Here is a 23599-nt window from a genome sequence, read left to right as displayed (position 1 = left end):
TGAAATTCAATTCAACATAGTTTAATGAAGAACATGGCATACTGACTACAGGCATGGGCTAGGAGGTCTGGCACACCTGGGGTGAGTCCTGGATCTGCCACTTTGTATTATGTGACCTTGAGCAAATTCCACAACATCTATAATAAAGTTTAGCATCTTTATCTGCAATTAGGATGATAAAAGGACCTACTTCATGGAGTAATTAGGAGATTACATGAGTACACAAATGTGTCTGTTACAGAGCAAATATTCAACAAATGCTGTCATTCACACTGAATGACCGTTAGATGCAGGGCATAAAGTTAGACCTTGTGAGGAATATAAAAATGAAAAAGGATCAACAATAAATAACAAAAAAAATAAGGCAGAGAAGACAAGAGCGTTATGGGTACATCCAAAGACAGACTGTGTTAAGGGCCCAAGAGAAGGCATAAGGAGACCTAGGCAATGCCCTCTGAGTCCAGTGGCAGGGGAGGGCACATCTAGCTGTGTTTGTGTGTGTGTGTGTGTGTTTGCGGGGAGGGGGGGTGGTGAAGAATTAAATAAAATAGGAAAGGTGTCAAGGAGACAGTATGACAATTACAGACGGGTTTGCCATCACTGTATACAGGGAGAGGACAGCGACTGCAAAGTTCATTATACAAATAAAGTGCAAGACGGGTACAGAAAAATCTAAGTAGGACATACAGATAGAAAGGCAGGAATAAGCCATATTGTGCAGAAATTCTCTCAAATTTGAGAGAAAAATCTGGGATGCAGAAGTGACATATCTGAACTTTGTCTCAGGAAGACTAATCTGGGAAGATGTGTGGGAAGATATGTAATTAGCATTTGACTTATGAGGGTAGAAGGGGTGACGACTGATGGAATTTTCAGATATGAGTTTCGGGGAAAAAGAAAGAAAACTTTCTACTAAAATCACCAACAACTGGAGTCCAGGCATGAGCTAGGAAGTTCCAGAGCTGTGAGCACAAAGCATTTTTCTGGTTCAGAATTCAATTTTCTCACACTGAAGAGTCGCTGTACCAGCAATAATGAAAGTTTTCAAAGGCATGTGCCAAACTATCTGCAGCTGAGACAGTGCCAAGTTTCAGACAAATTCAGAAGTCAGTTCAGTTGAAGTCTTCCTCAACTGTCAGCAACAACACTAAAAAGGGAGGAAGACAGCTTAAATCACTCACTTTTCGAGTGCTTCGGTCTTATTTGCGTCCAGAGTCTTGGGTCTTTCACTGAAGGCTGTGACCACATCATGTTTATGGACAAGTTTCAAGGGATACATAAACTCCCCGAAAATTTACACTAAATGTATGCCTATGTATTTATTTTTCCTTTTTCTCAATTATTCTTGTATTCCTCATTTAGGCAGCATGCTTTTTATATTAAAATCCATTAGTGCTGATTTTTCATTGACACTTACTCTAAGACTTTATATACGTATTTTAATTCAGTCAATCCTCTAACAATATCTTCCGGTAGGTACTATTATTATTCTCATTTTAGAGAAAACTATACCCAAGGCCTCAGAGCTAGTAAGTAGTTCTACAGAGGAGAAACCTACAGGTGGCCCATAAAGAAAAAAATTCCCCAAGCTTCCCGATCAAAATAGTTCCATTTGGTGGTTTTGTTAGGTTACAGCTTCACCAGGTCCCACTCCAAGGTCTAGGTCAATCCAGATCAGCCTGAGATTTCAAGCAGAAAGATATCTGCTTGTCACTGATCCTTGAAATCAGTTTATAGGGAGCCATTATACTGCACTGGGGGAAAATATATTTATATAACAGGTACTTTATGTACAGCTGTCTTTGAACAATTGGGCAACATGTATTAGATCAACAATTTTCAAAGAAATTTGTTGTTCAGTGAGGAAAATAACCTCACTCCCAGTATACTAACCACCAAAGACTCCTCTAGAACAATGAGTTCTTTTGATGATGGCCCACAATAAAAAATAATTTTAAACTGTAATTCAAGATATATGTACTTACATACACTTAAAACAAAATTTTCATGAAATACTATATATTCTGACTACCTACAATGCATTCTGATATTTTCTATTCAGTCTATCTTTAGTCCAGACTAATCTATTCTGCTCCATTCCATTAGAAGAAATACTGGTTCTTACCCACTAAATTGATTTCATGATGCCCCAATGGGCTGTAACCTACAGACTGAAAAGCAGTAAACTACACAGAATTAAATCAAGTAACTCTGCCTCTTTCTTAAAAACAAAGCAAAAAGCAGGAGTCTATCTGTTAATGTCTAAATATTTAAAAGCATTTTTAAAAATCCGTAGAAAAAGGTTAATGATTTCTTAAAAACATCAGCAGCTCCAACTTGACCATGGACATTTTTCCTATTAATGAATGACAGGCAATATGTAAATGTTCTCTTAAGAGTTGCTTGATCTGAACTCAATCAAAAAAATACGAAGCATAAGCCTTAAACAACATTACAGCTCATTCAAGAGTTTAATTGGCAATTAATAATATTTTCAAATAAGGCATAAGCAGCTTTTTATAGGAAATGGTTTTAAAATATTCTCAATCTTTTTTAAGATTAATAAAATTGCTGAATACTAACAAATTCGTGGTGATAAAAATTAAGACTCAGGGTGCCTGAGTGGCTCAGTCTGTTAAGCCTCTGCCTTCGGCTCGGGTCATGATGCTGGGGTCCTGGGATCGAGTCCCACGACGGGCTCCCTGCTTGGCAGGGAGCCTGCTTGTCTCTCTCCCTGCTGCTCGTGCTCTCTCTCATTATCTCTCTGTCTCAAATAAATAAAATGTTTTAAAAAAATTAAGACTCACGAACCATTTAGATCCTACACTAAAGAAGCTGTTTTAAATACTGTCAGTCTTTAAGTTGGTAAAAAAAAAAAAAAAAAAAATTATTTTAACACTTGCCACATGCCAACCACTATTTATTTAACGAGGCACATGGAAGGCACACTGACCTATTGCAGAGTCCCACCCCCCCAGATGGCCCATTTGGGGGGAGCCTAAGTGCAAACACAGGCACAAGAGCTATGAAGATCCTACACGGAAGTGTTCCTGGGCCGCGGTACGGATCACTGCAGGCACTACTGGCAATGACTGTCTTCCAGGATGGTTCTTAGAAACTGAAATCAAATACGCTCTCCAGGAAAACCAACTAAAACATTCTACTTCCAAACCTCTGTACAATTCTTCCTACTTACATTATGATGCCAATAACATGTTCTATTCCCCCTCTCAAAGTAAAAATTAATGCTTAATGCAATTTAAAGCGAGATAATATGGAATAAAGAAAAATAATCAGATCTAGACTAAGTAGACTGCGATTCAGGGCTCAGCTCGTCCTTTGAAAGGGTAAGTGATGTGAGGCCAGTTATTTAACCTCCCGAACTACAGAGACGTCATCCGCATTTCCATCTACTCACATGATCGTCGTGAGGATACAGGAGAGAGAACGCATGTGAAGGCCCTTTGTAAAGGGCCAACAAATGCTATTATTATTAACTTTTATTAGAATCACTAGACATAGAGAAACTGAGAGAATAAAATATTAACCAGATATTAAGACAGTAGAGCGCTGTAACACTTACCAAGCACTGAAAACAGTTCTGTTTGCTTTTCAGGTAGCAGCTCAGTGAAAACCTGCATTATGACTGAATATCTGAATCCAACTGCTGGTAATAATAAAGTTTCTCCTCAAATCTTGGACATGCTAAGGTTCTTCTCTAATGGTCCTTGGCCAGCAGGAAAAAACAATCTCCAGACTGTTAATTAAAGGAAGGGCAAGAGTTCACATCACACCACTCCACCCATGTGGTATATTCATGCTTAGCAGAGGCATACCACAAAGTGGCAGCTCCTTCCTAGGACTCAAAGACAGCCTCTGGGGGCTGGAGAGGGGGAGCCCTCCCTCCCTGCATCCTCAGCGATGCTGCACACCAACCAGCCAGACCCATCCAGCTGATACCTGCCACTGGATCTTAGACTCTGTACTTGCCCAAAAGGGCCTTCTGGGGTTTTCTAACCAAATGTACTTCTGCATTCATTTCTGTATAGGCAACTACTCTTTCTAGATAAGAGGCAATCCTAGTGAGTAATGTGCACCTCTGTAACGTTAAAACCCTGCCTTACGTAGCTGGGCTACCCAGAGTACATGTTTCCTACTGCCTTAGTTGGTCAATACTCTGACATTAAACTTGACAAGATGTAGTATGGGATGTCCTCACAAGCTATAAACACGTTTGTTTTTGAAAAGGTCACTTAGAACTTAGGATGCACTTCCGCACATGAATTCACAACGATGTGAATTAACCCACGTGCCACAGGCCCCCTTCTACCGCCAAACTGCCCCGCTGCCACGGGCAGCATTGCAGGGCATAAGCTGTGGTTGCAGGGGACGGAGCTGGCCTCAAATCCTGCCTCACCCACCTCTGCTGTATCATCTCCTCAAGTGTAGCCAACCCCTCTGAGTCGAAATTTCATAACAATCAAATCGTATTTGGGTATGAAAATTTTTATAGATCAGATGCTTGGAATGAAGATAATGTAGCCCAGTTCTCCCAACCTTGTTGACAGGAAAGCATGCACAGAAGAGGGTAATACTCACACTCTACCCAGGATAAGATGCTACTCACGGCTAAACGTGACCAGCCTATGTGGTCCTACCTGGCCACTCAAATGGCTGAGGAGTCAGTGTCTCCAGCACACATACCCAAGACATGAGAGTGTGTCAAACCCCAGTGGTGAGGCTCTGATTACCAGTTAACATATATGAAGTGGCCTGGTATGGGGCCAGCAGGTCATTGACAATTTCACCCCATGGGCCTGGGCTCCTACTATAAAATAAAAGCGTGCCTTAGAATTCTCAAAGCCCTTGGGACTACGTAGTTCCACTTTACGCTGTCCCAGCACCTGGCTGAGCTTGTAACAATGTACCTCTGGGAGGCTGTCAATTCCACTTTGGACTGTTGTGATTACTCCCGCCTCCCTGATCTGAACCACAGGAGCAGCTCATGGAATGGGAGTAAGGGCATCAAGATGAAGGTTTTTAGATGAAGACGAAGGTTCAGGTAAGCAGAGAAGCCAAGGTCAGAGGTGACTGAGCACTCACTATGTCAAGCATTCTGTGTATGTTACCTCCATCTTCACAGCATCTTGGTTTGGTTCTGTTTGAATGAGAGAGCCACACAACTGACTCTGTATATTTAATAAAAAGGCTACCCAGTGGGTTCAAATATCAGCCTCCAGATCCTCCTCCCTGAAGAAGGGGCCAAATGCCAATCAGTGTGGATAACGAGCTCTGGTCCTCCCTGCTGTGTCCCATTTGGACTATATCACCTTGGCTCAGGCTGGGAAGCTTCCTTCTTCAAAGCCATTTTGTTAGTAGGTTGTCATTATTTGCCACGCTTAACAACAAGTAATGCAGGATGAAATTTAGAAAACTTGGCCAAGGTCATACACTGGAGTGGTTTTCAAACACAAGGTGTTCTGCTGACAGGTCAGAGGTTCAAGGATGAAGAACTGCCAGCGTGGAGGCTGGGGAGGGAAGCGGGGGTGTCAGAGGAGTGGGGATCGGCGCTAGGACATGTTCTACACTCTGCAACCTTCAGAGTCTGGGGTGGGAGGGTGAGGCAGAAAGAAGCTTGGAAGGGGGCGGGGAAGAAGAAAGCAAGTGGCGGGGCAGCTCTGCTTTTCCTGATGACCAGGAAGGAGGGGAAGAGGGACGGGACCTATATGAACCAAACAGAGTCTACTGCTGAGTCTCTACCTCTCAGTGGCTATATTTACAGGCCCTGTCAGACCTTATCAGAGCAGAAAAGTAAATCTCCTACAAAAGAACACTTTAGGTTCACTGAAAATATATTTTTGATATCCTAAATTAACCCTCAATCCTGAATGCTATGTTTTTTAAAAATATTCAAACACACAAAGAGCATAAAGAGACCTGCACAAAAATTGCTATATGGGTTCTAAATTCTGAAAAAGCCACATAATGTCAAATAAAGTGTGGAAGAAGAACTGTGTGTGGCTCTACTGGAAAGAACACGTGCATTCTAACTGTAAGGGGAAGGAAGGGGGAGCAGGGGCCATAATGAATAATGAGCACTCTGGAGGATAACACAGGGAGTATAATCTGCTTCAATAACTCAGTTTCTCATTTGGTTGCAAGACCTGTCAAGTATCAAGGAACTAATCCACATATGTAATATACTAATTTTGTATACACAAATTCTTTGCAAGAGCATAGGGAAAGGTCTCATGAATCATTCGATCTGGAATAGACAACTGGTATAAAACGACACCAAAGATCCTGAAAACCAAGTGGGCCAGGGCCAGGAGATCCTAAAAACTTCTTAGCACTTAACCAGAATAAATCTATCTAGTAGTAATGCTAATTTACCCTTCTATTTAGAGTTACATTGGCATATTTCAAGATAAATTATAAGAAAGGAAGTATTGGGCGATCCTCACATCACTCATTTCAATCCAAAATTATTAAAATGGGATCTTTTAAACTTTGCTTTGGTGTTAAATTCAGAGAGAGGGAGAAGAACATCGACAAAAGGGTATATAAAAACACATACAAGCATACGATGTTTATGAAACCATGGTAAAATAGTACACCAAGAAAAGAGAGGCTATTTAATGACATGGAAGGAAAAAGGGATGAAGAGAGGGGGAACAAAGTTTAAAAGCAATTTTTCGGGTTTCAGATACATATTATGGTAACAGGTAGAAATAAGGACAAATCTCCCTTTTGATCTCTGCACACTAGTAGAGATTTATGTAAGGCGGTGCGATTGCATCATTCAGCCTTACCCTTGGCCTGACTTTACATTCTGCTGTGGAAATCTTGCTTGGACTGCCCTAATGCACACTGCTCCAGAGAAGTCAGCCCTGTGTTGTCAGAAACTGACTGTCAAGTAGGTCCTGTTGGTAATTCCATGTTATGGTAATTCCGCAGTTGAGTCAGAAAGCATTCGAAAAGAGTATTAACTTTGGTTGCCTCTTTTCTGATAATGGAGGGTTTTCTGGTTTCCCTTTTGGTTTTAATAGCTTGACCATTTTTGGCCACCAATGCACTGTAACAACTGAACTACAGATTTGTCTGTTCTCTCTCTTTTTCTAGTAACTAATCATGTTAGCATGCTGTTAGGACAGCATCACTGATTTTTGTTCTTGCCTGGTTATCCTTATGCTTGTAAGGTCATACTTAATTTTTGGATATGTCTTCCTTTTCATTGTTAGAATACTTGTCACAGGAGGTCAAGGCAAGCATGACAATTAAATTTTACGTTTCTGAGCTGAAAAAAAAAAATAAAAAACGGTGCTGTTCTTCCAGAATAGTTTCTTCTTGCATTCTCAATTGACAGGGCTCCCCTTATTCTACATTTTAGGAACCGCAAGTAGTTAACATTGCTCAGGTTGTGAACCGTCCATCACCCTCATTGCTGGAATCAGTGTGCATTCAAGCTGAGAAGGCACTGCAGCTCTCCAAGTCGCTATCTAGGGCATCCATGAGCAGAAAGGAAAAAAAACCACACATTGACTAAAACTCGCATCTCATATAAAAATTAAATCAAAATGGATAACTGGCAAGTATAAAACACAGTATTACAAAACCTGTAGAAAAAAAAGACAGAAGCAAATCTTTATGACCTACGGTTGGGTAAAGAATTAGACTTGATGCCAAAAGCATAATCCATAGAAGGAAACACTAATAAATTGAATCACATCAAAAGTAAAAACTTATGCTCTGCAACAGATGCTGCTAAGAGGAGGAAAACAAAAGCTACAGACTGGGAGAAAATAGCTACAAACCCTCCATCAAAGGCCCAGTATCTAGAGTGCATAAAGAACTCTCAAAACTCAACGATAAGAAAACAGACAAAAGACATGAAAAGGCACTGCTCTGCAGATGGACAGACTGCTAATAAACACACAAAAAGAGGTTGAGCTTCTCTGCTCATTAAAGAAATGCAGGAGATATCACTACACATTTATCAGAATGGCTAAAATAAGAAAGAGTGATTATACAAAATGCTGACGAGGATGTGGAGAAACTGGGTCATTTATGCAGTGCTGATGGGAAGGCATGTAAAGTGGTACAGCCACTCTGGAAGAGGGGATGGCAGTTCTAACAGGCACTTAACACCTGACCCAGCAATTCCACTCTTGGGTGTTTATCCCCAAAAAATTAAAACTTATATTTACACAAAAACTTGTACACAAATGATCCTAGTGGCTTGATTTGCAATAGCTCCAAATTGGATATAACCCAAATGTGCTTCAGTGGGTGAATACCTAGAAAACTGTGATACAGACACACCATGGAATCCTACTCAGCAATAAATAGAACAAACTATTGATACACGTGACATCTTGAACAGATCTCAAGTGCTATGATCTGAATGTTTATGTACCCCCAAAATTCATATGTTCAAACCTAATGCCAAATGTGATGGTGTTAGGAGGTGAAGCCTTTTGGGGGGGGGGTGATTAAGTCATGATGGCGAGTCTTCATGAATGGGATTAGTGCCCTTATAAAAGAGGTATGAGAAAGCTCCCTGCCCGTCTGCCATGTGAGGTTAGAGCAAGAAGACGGCCTTATATGAACCAGGAAGCGGCCTCTCACCGGACAGAACCTGGCACCGTGGTCTTGGACTTCCAGCCTCCAGAACTCTGGGAAATACATTTCTGTTGCTGGTAAGCCACCCAGTCTGTGGGGTTTTGGTACAGCAGTCTGAGTGGGCTAAAACATAAGGGAACTGCACTAAATGAAAAAAATCTAATCTCAGAGGGTTACATATTATATGATTTCATTTATATAATATTTCTGAAATGACACATTACAGAGATTAAGAGAAACATTCGTGGTTGTCAGCGGGGGCAAGGAGAGGGAAGGAAGTGAATGCTGTTACAAAAGGGTAGCACAGGAGACCTACTGCATCTGCCCCTTGATGGTGATATGGCCACACAACTCTATACATGTGAAGCAATTACACAGAACTGGATACACACAAATGCACAAATGAATCCTTGTAAACCTGGTGAAATCTGAAAGGTCGGTGGATTGCATCAGTGTCAATTTCTTAGTGGCCATATCATAGAACAGTTACATAAGGTTCTCCATTGTGGGCAACTGGATGAAGGGTGCAGGGTAGCTCTCTGTAATATATCCTACAACTATGTGTGAATCTATAAATTATCTCAAAATAAAGCATTTTTAAAGATCACTATATAGTTCTTATTTATTCTAAGTGTCCTCCTTCTAATGTTCCACCCATTGATGCCTGATTTCTTCTTTCCCCAATCTTGCTACTCTGCAGTCTTAATAATGGAAAACATCACACTACAATTAGTCATTTAACTCCTGCTTTCCAAAAACTCTTACTCGCGGTTTACTATTACTAACTGGGGCATGTGGATATTCAAATACTGACTCTTACGCTACAGGACATGGGCAAAATACTTTCTGAGTCTTGGTTACTTCACTGGTAAAATAGGGGGAAATGTACGTTAGGTTTATGGTGAAGATAAATAAAATAATAAGTAAAGAACTTTATACACAGTCGTCGTTCCTTAAAAGTTCATTTCCTTCCTTTTCCTATTAACAATCTAAAACCTCGCTTAATTTCTGGATAAAAAATACCAACCAAAAACTTTGGTTTTCAGTTTCCAAGGCTTACATTTGGAAAACAAGAAATACATCTTGAACACACACAGACTGGGATGTGGTGAGGCTGAATTCAGTTCTTAAGAAATATTTCAATTTAGGAGACCATAATGATAATTTTAAGCCTATGTGTTCTCACTTTGAGTTTGAAAACATTCTATCAAAATGGTCAGTGTTTTAGCGTATCATGCACTTTATTATGATGAGTAGCTGCCCAATACATGGTTAAATCTGTAGAGAGTAACCAGTCGCCTACTGGATTACATCTACTCACAAACCAACAACTGTATGGATGTTGGATGAGCTCAGCTTTAGGAATGACACGAACTCCAATGGTAGAATTTCATCCATTCCATCTACCTACAGAAACAGACTCCCAACAAGGTAATAAGCTTTAAATATGTCACAGATTTTTAACCAAGGAAGCGACGAGAGCAGCAGGAACTAAGCACTTCGGATCTAAGATTCAATGCCGGTTGCTAAATGTGGGATCTCAAGCAACACGCAGCTCAGGGCATAATGACGGTGCGAGATTCCCTGGGCAGCAGCGGCCTCAGAGAGCTGTCAAAGATGGAAAGACAAGAACCAAATGTTCTTCCCCTATTGTGAGTAAGAAAAAGGATGAAAACAAAGTACATTTAACTTCTACTGGCTACCTGCTTTCTTTATGAACACTCACCAAACACAGAATGCCAACGAATACTTGAGGACAAAGTCCCCCCTTCAAACATTCAAATACTGATGATAATTTTGCAAAGCAATGCTTACCGAGCAAAATAACTTTGTTTCCGTTCCTTCTTCTCTTCCTTGGTATCCATAATACACAATCAAAATGCAAAGTATTTGGAAAAGTCCTTCTTTTTAATCAGTGAGTCATAACCCTATAATAAAAAAACAACAAAGTGACTGTAAATTACCAAGTTTAGCCAAGATGAAGAATAAAGCAGAGTGGAGCTACATGGCCCGCCACGAACGGAAGACAAACTTGAACCAGTAAACGCAGTCACATGAGTAATACATGAAATGCAAATGCCCATGGGGGGGGGATAAAACCTACCATCAGGATGGAAGTGTTAAACTAAAATAAAAGGTGGCTGGAAAAATAGACTGAAGTATTTTCCTCACAATTAATAATTATTTCAAAATGTGAAATAATGAAAACCACTGATTTTTGGAGAGTTTAGGCTGCCTATGCAGAGGCTAATTATTTTTTTAAATTTATGAACTCATAATCACTTTCTATAGGTAATTGATTGTGAATAGGTCTCATCCATAATTATGAAAAATGGATCACTTAGGTGTTTTACAAGAATGTTCTTTCTTTAAAAATAACATCAGTGTTCTATTTTATTTTCGGAAACATGCCAGCAACTACATCCCACTTGAGCAAATGTGGAAATGAAAGTACAAAGCCTCAGGAAGCTGTTCTTCAAAATGGCTTTATATGCTTGCCTCTGCCTCTCCCTCTCCCCACCCCCCACCCTCACCTATGCTTCCCAGGAGCGGCTTAAACCTGTAATAAAAGGTTGTCTCCAGATCAATCTTCCTTAAATACCACTTGCATCATGCCACTCCCCTACTCAAAAATTTCCAATGTCTACTCTCTGCCTGATTCACTAACCTAAATTTTCTGCAAAGCATTAACCTTCCCTAAAATCTATCCTCTCATCCTGAGGGGTATCAAAGCAAAAGCAAAGAATGTTCATCAATCAAAATTATTTGCTAATTCAATTCAATGAACAATTTTTTTAAAAAGATTTTAAAGTAATCTCTACACCCAGTGTGAGGCCTGAATCTACAACCCCAAGGTCAAGAGCCGCATGCTCCACTGACTAAGCCAGCCAAGTGCCCCTTCAATGAACAATTTAATTCACAATACGCATTCCACGGAAGGTACTGTGATAAGTATCAGAGACCAAAGATAAACAAGCCATGATATTTGCCCTAACAGAGTTTACTGTCTGGGAGAGGGAGAGGCTTAGGATTTCAGATCAATGGGATACTGACTGGTATGGAGGAGGCACAGGAGAGCCCACAGGAAGAACACTCAGCCTCATGCAGGGTCCACCCCATGTCCTCCCCATGCACCCCAAGATTTGAAGGATGAGTGTGGATGTCCTCCTTAAAGGGTACGGGGAAGCAGGTCTAGCGTGAATGACACAAGAAGACACGATACTTCTCTGCGGCTCCAGGATTAAATGTGAAGCAGGTAATGGGGTGAGGATGAAGACATGAGCAGGATCAGGGTCATGGCAGGCCTTTTATGTCACACGAAAGACCTTGATCTTAATCCTAGCTACGTGTTATGCGCCGCCCGCCCCTTTGCAGCTCCTACGTCAGACATCACTAAGCAACAGTGCCGCACTCGCTACAGACATTACCGAACCAATCAAGAGGAGATAAAACCAATTTTCTCATCCCTGATGTACATGAAAGGAAGTCACCAAAGTGTTTTACACGAGGGACTGTGCTATACCCACACTGGAAGGACGGACTTGAGAGGGTTCAGTAAGCGCGAAGTAGATATGTTCCGGAAAAATTACAGTAAAACTAGTTGAGAGAAGAGGGACCACATTTAGGCAGCAGTATTCAACATAGAAAGAGGGGGGATACACTCAAAAAATATTTAGGAGGCAAATGAGTCAAGATCTGGTGACTCATTCAGTGGGGACAACATCACAGAGGCGAGATGAAGAATGCCCTCGAAGCTTCTGCTCCAGGGGCTGGGTAGACAGTGACACCACAGAGAGAACACAATCAACATGAAGGGGGCAAGCCGGATGTGGGGCAGGGCGCAGAAACAGATAGAAGAACAGGTTTGGGACACACTGCCTTCCAGGTGCCTGTCAGATAGTCAACTGGAGACATTCACCATATCTTTGATTACGTTTAAAGCACATAAGTGTGGTGAAGGCTACGGCAAAAGATTTAGAAATTATCAGCATGTGGTTGTGGTTAAGTCAAAAAAAAAAAAAAAAAAAGCAAGCGAGAATACGATGATGATACCCTGCAAACATGACAGCTATGCACAAAGCCCTCCGTGGAAACAACGGGACGCAGTCTGAACTCTGACTGCTTTACGTCCATGTCCCTCACGTGCCCTCCGCTCTCGAAGACTTTATCACCAAGCAGGGAAAATAAGATGTATGCAAAACACTAAAATGCAAGGTAGTCACCAGAGTTGTCCAAAGGAAGACAGTAAGAATACAGAAGACACAAAGTTCATGTTGATGGAGGTGATGAAGTCTTTCAGGGCAGTGAGGATTTCAATAGGTAAGAAGAAGAGAGCATTCCAGAAAGAGCGATCAGCTGGGCGTAGGTATGGACAGAAAAAGAACACACGTTCAGGCAAGAAGGACAGAGTGGCTAGCAGGTAAGAAAAAGGGAACCAATCGTACCGCCTGCCTACTTCTGCCACAATGCCGGAAGTTATTTACTTCCACATATTATCCACACGTTCTCTCTTTTAATGCTTACAACCACACTGTCAGTTCAGTATCCGCATTTCCACTAAACGGAGATACTGATTTCCCTAGTTCCACAGCACCAGCTCTGGGGGAGCAAGAATTTAAATCCAGTTTGGTGCACGCTTCAATGCCTTTCAATAACCTTTGGAGCCAGAAATATTTGGAAACGAGTGAGAAAAAGCAGTCTAGAATCAACAGTGTCCAATGCCCCGGGGCAGAATCTGCAGGTCAGAGCACCTGCAGCTGGGTGTGGGGGGAGGGGCACCGAGCCCTCCCTCGGGACTGCACCAGCAGAGCAGCGAGTAGAAGCCACGCCTCAAGGAATGAGCGCTCATTCAAGAAGTTGGGTGATGCAAGAAAGAAGAAAAAGAAAAGAGAGTGGTGTCCAACTCTCCCGAAATTGATCTCACACTGTGGCCTGAACCCAGTGGGGTCCCTTCACCAACCCCCCTCCCCAAATGACTCCACACCTTAATCCTCACTCTTTCACCAAGCTTCAAGTCACTTGGCTACACTCATCCATCTGACCAGATCTAGCACAAAAAACCAGTTCTGCTCTAAAGCCTTCCCTGACCCCTTGTGTGCTCTCCTCTCTCTTCTGTAGCTTATTTCACAGGTCACTGAATACTGACCGTGAAGCACTTCGTCACTCACTGTGCGACAAGGCCGCTTCCCTTAGCCACACACAAACCAAAAGCTCCTTCAGGTCAAAAACCACCATGTTTCACAACTTCCTTTTACTTCCCTAAATACCCAACACAGAACTAGGCAGTAAATCCACATAAAAGCTAAGCGAGGAATTAATCCGGGCTTGGGGTAAGGTCAATTATATGGAAGACTGATGTAAATCCAAGAATCCCCCCCCCCGTTTAAGAATTACTTGGAGGCAAATATAAATAAATAAAAACTTGGGGCTGAGGGACACAGATGCAAACCTAGTCTCTCCCTCAGACTCCAGAAAGGATGAGAATCCCTGCTCTGGGCCAGGTGGTTTATTTTAAAGTTCCTCTCCTGCATGCCACCATATGTGATGATCCCTGGTTATTAGATTTCTCCTCATGAATAAAAATGAAGCCATAACAATCTAATTGGAAAATTTTTATATTGCAAGCTGAGCCAGAAACTAATATTTGGTTCTAGTGGAAAAATATTGACAAAAATAAGCACAAGAGAAAAAGATTAAATGATCCAAGAACTGACATCTGGTGCCACCGTTGTCTGTTTAGAACTTGCGAAGCTTTTTTTTTTTTTTTAATACTCTATTTGATAAAAAAAAATAGACTGATTTCTTTTAAATTTCTGGGGATTTTTGTATTCCTCAAACAAAACATATACAATCCTTTCAGGTCTAGATGCACCAACAGATTAACCAGGAAGAGAGCAGCAAAGGATGCTATAAAAATGATTTGCACAGTGCACCGCACAGCAGCCTTCATGCTTCACTGAAGAACTGGAGCTCCTTAAATCAATCTCTAATGGGAACTACATTTTCCATTATAAGTGGTTATAATGGGCTTCTTAAAAGCCCTCCTTTCATTTAATGTTGACTTTTCTTCACATCGATAAACTCTAGACTCATCCAAACACTGAATTATAAGAGTCTCCTGCATTTACGGCACATTACAGACCAAAAAGAATTTCGTGAGGGAAGCACAAGATCAATCTTCTATCTAAATATTTCTTTTTGCGACCTTAAATCAGGATGGTCAATTCCAACCTAAATTCAGTTCATTATGCAAATAAAAAAGGCACCTACAAAATCCTTACCTTGTAAGCGCTGTGGTGAAGACAAAACATTTACTGTTATTACCTGCAAAGTGCTCCCTGTTTGAGACCGTGGCACCACTCAGAAAGAATTTAAGCACAGAGCGACAGGAGACTCCCAAAGTACATCAAGCCAGCATGACCCACACAGCCCAGCGTGGCTCTCTGGCTTCGCATCTAACACCTTGCAGCTCCTTGCACATTCAGGTATAACCAGTCTGGACTCGAAAAACACCAGGGTACCTATGATGTCCATCAACTGTTTTCCCCACAACATGTTTCCTATTATACAAATGAAATAATGACAAAAACATGCTTTGAGGCTTGGTCAAACTAAGTTTGGCCCCTTGGGGGACAGATCAAACTGTACCTTTCTATGCAGACATTTCCTCCTCAAAAATACTTACACTTTTACAGAAATAGAAGAGGTGTTCGGTGTTTCTCAAAGCCACAGTCATCTAAACAAAGGAAGGATATTCAAATTTCAGCATTAACCAAGGTCTGAATTTGAATACTCTCTTTAACAAGAAACCTGGGAAGAAAGACATAGCAACAGATACAAAAGGGTGCCACAAACATGTAAGGAGCAGCCAGGAGATAATGCCCCCAAGTAGACAAATGTGTCACAAAACCAAAACAACAGAAAACAGAATGGAGAACAGAACCGAGAGCTAAAAAGTTATGCCTGAATCAAGGTGATAATCAAGGACAGGCCAATGGTCTCTGCTACTTGGGAAAATGGGACAAAGCCAATGGATGGCAAAATGAATGGAGAACTCATTAGCTCTTATTCCATTACTCTTCGCCTAAGGAACTGGAATTAGCGGGAAAGAATTACACAAATCTCAGTTTCATTTAAGACAAGTATAGAGAGGGGCACTTGGCTGGCTCAGTCAGTAGAGCATGCAACTCTCAATCTTGGGGTCCTGAGTTCAAGCCCCGCATTGGGTGTAGAGTTTATACTTACAAAGAAAAAAAGGGAGAAGTAGAGAGATTTCATCAAAGCTCCTAGATACTTTTTAAAAAGATTTTATTTACTTGAGAGAGAGAGCATGAGAGCATGAGAAAGAGAGAGAACACAAGCAGGGGGGAAGTGTAGAGGGAGAAGTAGACTCCCTGAGCAGGGAGCCTGATGCAGGACTTGATCCCAGGACCCTGGGATCATGACCTGAGCCGAAGGCAGACGTTTAACCAACTGAGCCACCCAGGCACCCAAAGCTCCCAGATACTTTAAATGAAGACCCATCTCTAGGCCAGTTAGATCATTTTATACATCCCTTCTAAGAAGAGAATGCGCAAATAAGATTTCTAAAAAGTCACTGGTAGGGTCAGGAATTATCAAAGATGTGGAAAGTGCCAGCAGCCTGACAATGGGCAAACAGTTTTAATTTTCCGCAAAAGTTAGAAGAGGGATTGTGTAAATGACACACTGCAGATCATCACCTAGGTTTCCAGCAAAACTTTAGAAATGATCACAACAGGCAGGTTAGCCAGAACTCGGAAGAAAAGGCAGTGAAACCTGGGATCGAGACTGTTTGCAGAACACTAACCATTCAGCAGAACAATAATAAACAAGCAGACCCCCTTTTTGAAGCCTCTACCTTGGACCAAGTACTCTGCTCGAGATAAGAGATGGAGACAGCATTCATGGGCCAAGAAGCTCAGGTGGAACAGGCAAGCGAAACCCATCAGCTGGTACAAGTGGCGAGTCCTCTGACACTGGCAGAGCACAGATGGAAGCAACTAACTGCTAAGAAGGGAAGGAGAGTCAAGGAAACTTCTCAGGTGATGCCAGAGCTGGGTCATGAGGGAGGAGCAGGCATTTCCCCAACAATGCACAAAGAAGAGGCTGGGCTCACTGGGCAGACTGAGGCTGTGCAAGCCATCATCAGAGAACGTGTGGTTCCAGAGACTCCTGAGTGGTCTCGGATGGCTGGAGGGCAGGGCTGGTGGAGGGCAGGAAGTTCAGGGAATGCTGGCTTACTCTATGACACTGACCTAATTTCCCTCTTGGTCATAGCTACTATTCTCATACATTAAGGAAATGAAGTAAAATACAATATAACTGTACTTAAAGGCATTTGATAAGTTTCTTTTGATGTGCTTATGGGTAAGATGGAGAAATGTGGGCTGGACATAGGTGGCTGCTTTGATTATTACATGGATAGAGAAAAGCACTGAACCACTGTACCAAAAGGTACGAGCTGACCAACGGACTGACCTCAACCCAGAGCCGGGAGCTGACCTCCATCTTCAGCCTGGAGGGAGGATGCTAATAGCTCAATGCAGTATTTGTTCGTAGCCCCTCTCCTCACCAGTAAATTTACCACTGACTTGAATGATGATAGGAACCTCTGTATTAGACTTTTGGAAGAGGGATAAAGAACATCCCGGACAACAGCATTTGGATTCAGACAGACCTCAGCTGTCTGTAGGAAGGTGGAATTTACCCCATGTGAACCTGAGGGTCTACATCTGGGGGACAAGCTAAGGAACAAGAGTGACAGAGCTTAGCATCAGCACAGGTGAATGTGACCTGCAGTCTTAGGTGAGAGGAGGCTCCCTATACCCAGCACTGACATTACACCACCAGCCCTTCCTAAACCAAACCAAACCAAACCAAACCAAACCAAAAACCCACTTAATCAACCAGAATAAAAAAGATTATGATGGTCTGTGTTGCCCTTCTTGAGGATGAGAATGTATCCAGATGACTGCACTTACCTCCAGCTCTTACCCTATAGGAGACGTGTAAGAAAACGGGAGCAACCTGGATGGTTAAGTGACAAAAAACGAAGTTTTAAGACTAATAGTCAAAGGAGCTGGTCAGGGTTTGCCTGCAAAGAGTTGGAGTGAACTGACAGCTATTTTCAAATATCTGAAAGATAGTATCTGGTCGCGGATTTAGGCTTGTACCAACAGACCTTTGAGGGGGATACCTGGGACCAGGCATTAGATATGGAGGGAGAGGGGTTTTGGCTCAACATAAGGAAGAACTGTCTCACAGACAGATGCAAACAGCTGCCTCCAGAGAGGGGGGCAGTGACTGAGCACAGGCCGAACCTCCGTTTCCGGACACAGCTACAGACCCGCAGTGTTCAACCTTATCAAAACCAACACCCCTCCTGGACATGAACAGGTATTTCATAAAATGCCCTTTATAATATCGAAATGAAGTTCACAGCTAATATAACCTACTTTCACACTTAATTTTATTAAATCAATATAATGCCCAAAAGGAAAGTCATTTATAATCGGTATTTCAATAAGCAAATTCTCAGGCACAAGGTCACTCAAATACATCATGAAATACCTACTTCCATGGGGCAAGTTTAGCTACAGGAGAAATGGATCAGTAACGATTTCATTACAAATGAGAAGTATAGGAAAATGAAAAAGCAGAGGTGAGGGGGAAGAGGTGCGAGTGGGTAATGGGGGGTGGGGTGAAGAGAACATCAGAATAAAAACTAGTGCTAGAAATAATAATTGGGTATTTCTAAACATGGTAACTTAAAGCTATTCTCTTTTCTTTAGAATGTCCCAATAAATATTCACATAGGTCCTACGGAAGACATAAAATTCCTGAGTGTAAGGGACACTTCCTTGTTGTCTAGAACTTTCCCGCTCATTACAGAGCATTTGACACTTCTGCATGCCCCCTCCCCCCAGTAACCGTGGGAAACAAACCGCATCCTGGTCGGGGTGGGGGGATACTAAACTCATTAAGAACTACTATTATAGGGGAAAGTCAAGGTCGGTGGGGAAACTAATAAAGATTTTTTTAATTAAAAATGTTTAATTTCAAAAATTCCTTCATAGCTGAGATTAGATAAACTCCACACACGAGAAGTTCTCTGTTTCCAAGATGCTTCACCTGACCTCTCTGACCCATGCTATTAAGGCATCGCAGCACCACTGAAGCCGTACAGGCCTGGTTAACATCCAGGCTCCAGCATGTCCGAAGTATGTAACTTTGGGCAATTTACTCAGTTTTTTTCTGGTCCTCAGCGTCCTTATCTACAAAGGGCTGTTATGAGAGATTAAATGCGTCCCAAAGGTGTCTATAGAGTCTAGTGCCCCACGGAACAGATAACTCTATACAACGAACCCAAACGTTCAAGTATTCATGCAAATGATACCTACCTTCAACAACACCTGAAGAGCTAGATTCAGATTTGCCCCCAACAGAAAAACCAAATAGGAAACTAACTGAAGCTAGGCAGTGCCAGGGACTAGGAAGACGACAGCCATCAGCAACAGTTACACGTTTACTGAACATTAACCGCACGCATCAAGTGTTTTGTTCGATGCTGTTACACTGTTTAACCTCTAGGACTGTAGGAGGGAGTTAATGTTCTTAATCCTTTTCAGATAAAGAATCCGAAGTTCAGAAAGGTTAAAGAACTTAATCAAGGTCAAACAGCCAGAAGAGTGAGAGCCAGAACTATTAGCTTTACCTGATGCCAAAGTTAAACCCACTAACATTGGCCTCTCATGCTAGGCTAGATCTCTACACAGAATTTTCACTTCAACTGCCTGGTTCTTCCTGTATTTACTCACCATTAAAAAGAACAAGAGTGTGAACACCAGCTTTCTGGCCAATTGTCTTTTAGGATGTAAATCCTGAACTGTATTCAGGCTAGTCACTACTTTTCATTAATAAAAGCACTGCAGTGAACATGTCCGTGCATTCAATAAATATTTACTGCACTGAATTAGACTTTTAAAGAGCTAACTGGAAAGCACGTTCCTTTAATTCACTAAACTAAATGAATTACCTCTTAAGTCTTAAGGACAGAAGTAATGACATAACTTTGAATACACCAGAAATATTTCTTAGCAGTTGACCTATCATTTGTTACTGTTATGAAATGTAATCTTCTGCCAATCCAATTATTTTTCCACTGAAAGTTAGTAAAGGCAGAGAATCAGAAAATGGAATTTTCATCTTTTTAAAATAAATTTCTTTATTGATTTTAAGTTACAAGAGTCCTCTTTTCCTAGGGACTAAAATTGCATGTCCTTTTTAGAACCAAAAATCATGATTCTATAAAAATCTTACCAGAGGCTTTTAATGTACTGCATGCATTCTCTTATTAATATTCATAAGAATATAAGAATTCCATTTCTCACAGTTTTCTACCAGTGCACAAAGACAGATTAGAGGAGAAAAATACGCAAGTCATATAGAAAGTTATTAGAGGCAATGAAAACAGAACAGAGTCTACTCTGCCAAACTCATTTCTCATACACAGAGAAAACTTCCTCTTTCTCACCATCAATCACTACTTATTGGGCATCTGCTACGTGCATATGATTGTCTTTCACAAGAGTGGGGAAAAATCTGTTGCCTGCATTAGCCACAGAAGTAGTTTCTGGGGACACCCCCTACTACTGCTCCAGCACTGCAAGATCACCCCAGACGATGTCTAAGATGATTCTCAAGGTGGCAGGCACCACAGAGCGTCAACAAAGGAACAGGTGACATGGGAACAAAAGTTTGTCCTCAATTGCTTCTTTACCTCCTTTTAATGACCAGACCTATTGCTAAAATCCTAGGATCTCTGGCCTTTTGATTTTTTTTTTTCCCAGCTCTCTTCTGGCCTTGGCCCAAAAGGAATAAGCTCCACACTCGTCTGGCGTCTCTCTATACTGGTACAGAACTGAAGTTCGTTCCCCAAGGCCTTGCAGAAGAATAGTTGCCAACGTGAATCACTGTGCCAGCTCCCTGGGCTCACCGCAAATGCTGTCACTACTGCATGGGTTGTGGTCTTACAGCAGGGCCCCAACTCCCTCATTTTTAGGACAGAAAGCAATGTGGGCAGTGGTTACTACTACTCATTTATTGTTGTTGTTATTATTATCATTTAGTGGGAGGTGTCTATTCGAGAGATCTGAATTAGAGGTAACCAATGCAAACAAAACCAATAAAACTTAAAAGATAACAGACGTCATAAGTGGAATGCCTTTACAAAGAACATACAGTTTATGGGCTTCGAACACGAGTTTTCAACAATTCGATCTGAGTATCTTTTGGACTATCAGGAGACACAGGAGTTTACTCTACCAGGTAAACTATCTCACTAAGGAAAAGGCGACATGCTCCTTTGTTCTCTTATGGATAGTATCTGCAACCGAATGCATTTTCAAAATATACCAGCATACGCTCATGCTTGTAAAAATGCAAACTAAAAAATAATTGAATTATCACTCTTCTTAATGTACTTTCAGTATATTTATTTACATGGAGAGTACAGGAGGCAATAAATAATTTATACTTACTTCAAAATAGTGCTTTGTCACATATTTATATGCAATCTCTTCAATTCAGTAAGCATTTGCTAAAAACTTGTTTTTTTCCTACCTCTGTACTATTTCTCTAAAACCTATGACTATAAAAAGGACTTAACAGGCTCTAAGAAAACTTTGATTTTTTGACAAGACAAAATTAACATAAATAAAACGATTAGAAAAAATGGGTATGATAAAAATTAATGACTGATAAAATGTGTTTATGCACAGACAAGTGTTAGTGGAAAGAAAAGGGCCAGGTCACAGGGGCCAGTGTTGTTAGGGAAGGGGCCTGAAGTAGGACAGTCACACTGAAAACAACCATTCGTGGTTATATTTCAACAGGGCCGCACGATCAACAATCATATCTGTAAACTAGAAACAATTCTGCCCTTAATGAAAATGTTCCCTATGAGAGCATGCTCAAGAGGACGACGAGATTCTACTGGCTTCTGCCTCTGAGGTCTAATGTGAAGATGGAGTGGTCACGTGGTACTTTGGTCAGTACAATCGAAAATGTGCTAAATACACAAATATGGGTTCAGGAAGAAGGCATAATGAAAAGTGTCTAAGGGGTAGGAAATCTGCCCAACACAAAATTAAATCAGTATTGGGAAGTACTATGACCTCTACGTGGAAAAAAAAGTATGTGAATTCAACTATAATCTTCCAAGAGATTGGGTTAAGAAACCAAGTCTACGGTTTAATACATTTTCTTTAAAAGGTTTATTAAGTTGTTTCACATAAAAGTTCTTGCAGAATTCAAAAGCAAAACTGCCCTTTGCTAGACTGGATTGTTGTTCTCAATTACGCACTTGCTCCTGTAAGAGAAATATACATCCACGCCCTTCGCTATGCCACCTTGTGGTGCTTTGCACTACTACGCAGAGTATGTATCTCCACCCACCTGGCCATGTGGCTTATTCTGACCAACAGACTGAGAATTAACAGTGTACCTGATTCAACCTGAGGCTCTAAGAGGCCTGGCAAATTTCTGCTCTCCTCCAGAAGAGCATGCCCCAGGTACCAACTTTTCCTTCGTCAGCCCTGTCCCAGGATAAAGACACATGGAATAGACCTGAACACCTACCTTAACTTTGGAGGCTGGCCCACCCCTGCCAAACCCAACCAAGAGCAGCCAAACCGCAGTCAATCGGCAGATTTATGAATGTGAAATAAATAATTGTGGTTCTAAAGCCACTAAGATTTGGAGGCTGTTATGCAGCATTATCACAACAAAAAACCCAAAACACCCTTAGAAATATCCCGATCCACAAATTACTTTGTGGATTTTTACCAGGAAGATCAAAGCCACATAGTACATACTGCTGTCTATAAGAAGAACTCGACCAAGGCGTGAAATACCAAAGCCCAGAGACAGAAGCAGTCAGTTAACACAAATAGCCAAGAAAGCTTCCTTTCCTTGCAGTTGTCATTTACCCCATAACTAATGTGCGTGGGCTACAGAAGTTTAGCCATAAGGAGGCATCATTTGACACCAAAGGTAACTTATGCACATCTTGGTATATTCACCTATAGACTCTGATACCACTTTTTGTTATAAGGTGAATTGTGTTACCCCCCCCCCCATGTTTAAACTGTAGCCACAGTACCACATAACGTGATCTTATTTGGAAAAAGGGTACTTGCAGATGCAATTAGTTAAGATGAGGTCATAGTGGAGTATGGTGGGCCTCTAATCCATTAAGACTGGTGTCCATGTAAGAAGATAGCCATATGAAGCCAGAGACACACAGGGAGAACACCAGGGGACAACCAAAGCAGAAATTAGGGTGACACAGCTGCAAGCCAAGGATGTCAAGACAGCCAGCAAATCACCAGAAGCCAGAAAAGGCAAGGGAGGCTCTCTCTAAAGTTTCACAGAGATCATGGCCCTGCCACCACCTGGATTTTAGACCTCTAGCCTCCAGAACTGCAACACAACGAATCTCTGTTGCTTTAAGTTACCCAGTGTGTGCTACTTTGTCGGAGCAGCCCTAGGAAACGAACTCACTTATTTTAAATTGTATATACACTAGCATTGTTCCAAAAGAATACTGCATCAAAAATGTTGTCACTGTCCCCCCATGGCTATTCTGCCACTTCCTCTTATAATTTAAAAAAATGTGAGCAAGTAATTGAGAATACTGGTAAAAATTTTTGAGTATTAGAGCAGAAAGCCCCCATAGTTAATTAACATCTGTACCTAGGAGATAATTTAAGCATAACTTATTTGATTAGGAGGGACAAAGAACTGACCTGATTATCAAGAAAAAAAACTTAACATCAAAGGGGTTTTGAAATATTCTGAGAATATAGTATCCCCACATATTACACTGCTCTTATCATACTTTGGTGATTTTAGTCTAACCACCTCGTGCTGCTAGGTTTCCTGTGCATACTTATGC

General features: G+C 41.4%; 1 protein-coding gene across 16 annotated transcripts in view; it reads right to left on the bottom strand.

The window, feature by feature from the left end:
- The window catches only part of NCOA7 (nuclear receptor coactivator 7), a 153458-nt gene that overhangs the window by 110256 nt on the left and 19603 nt on the right, over positions 1–23599 (bottom strand). For 9 of the 16 annotated variants that reach the window (XM_040627764.1, XM_040627762.1, XM_040627758.1 and 6 more), the window contains one exon: positions 10438–10550. The exons of 1 other annotated variant lie outside the window; for it this stretch is intronic. In XM_040627764.1, the coding sequence (XP_040483698.1) occupies positions 10438–10487 (50 nt within the window). In that variant the 5' untranslated portion in view covers positions 10488–10550. Of the gene's footprint in view, positions 1–10437; positions 10554–14903; positions 15252–15307; positions 15359–23599 lie in introns of those variants that run through there. 6 more of the 16 variants (XM_040627759.1, XM_040627766.1, XM_040627767.1 and 3 more) reach the window with 5 other exon arrangements.

Source organism: Ursus maritimus, unplaced genomic scaffold (assembly GCF_017311325.1).
Source record: "Ursus maritimus isolate PB19 unplaced genomic scaffold, ASM1731132v1 scaffold_13, whole genome shotgun sequence".
NCBI classification, from domain to species: domain Eukaryota; kingdom Metazoa; phylum Chordata; class Mammalia; order Carnivora; family Ursidae; genus Ursus; species Ursus maritimus.
This window is presented reverse-complemented; position numbering and strand designations above follow the sequence as displayed.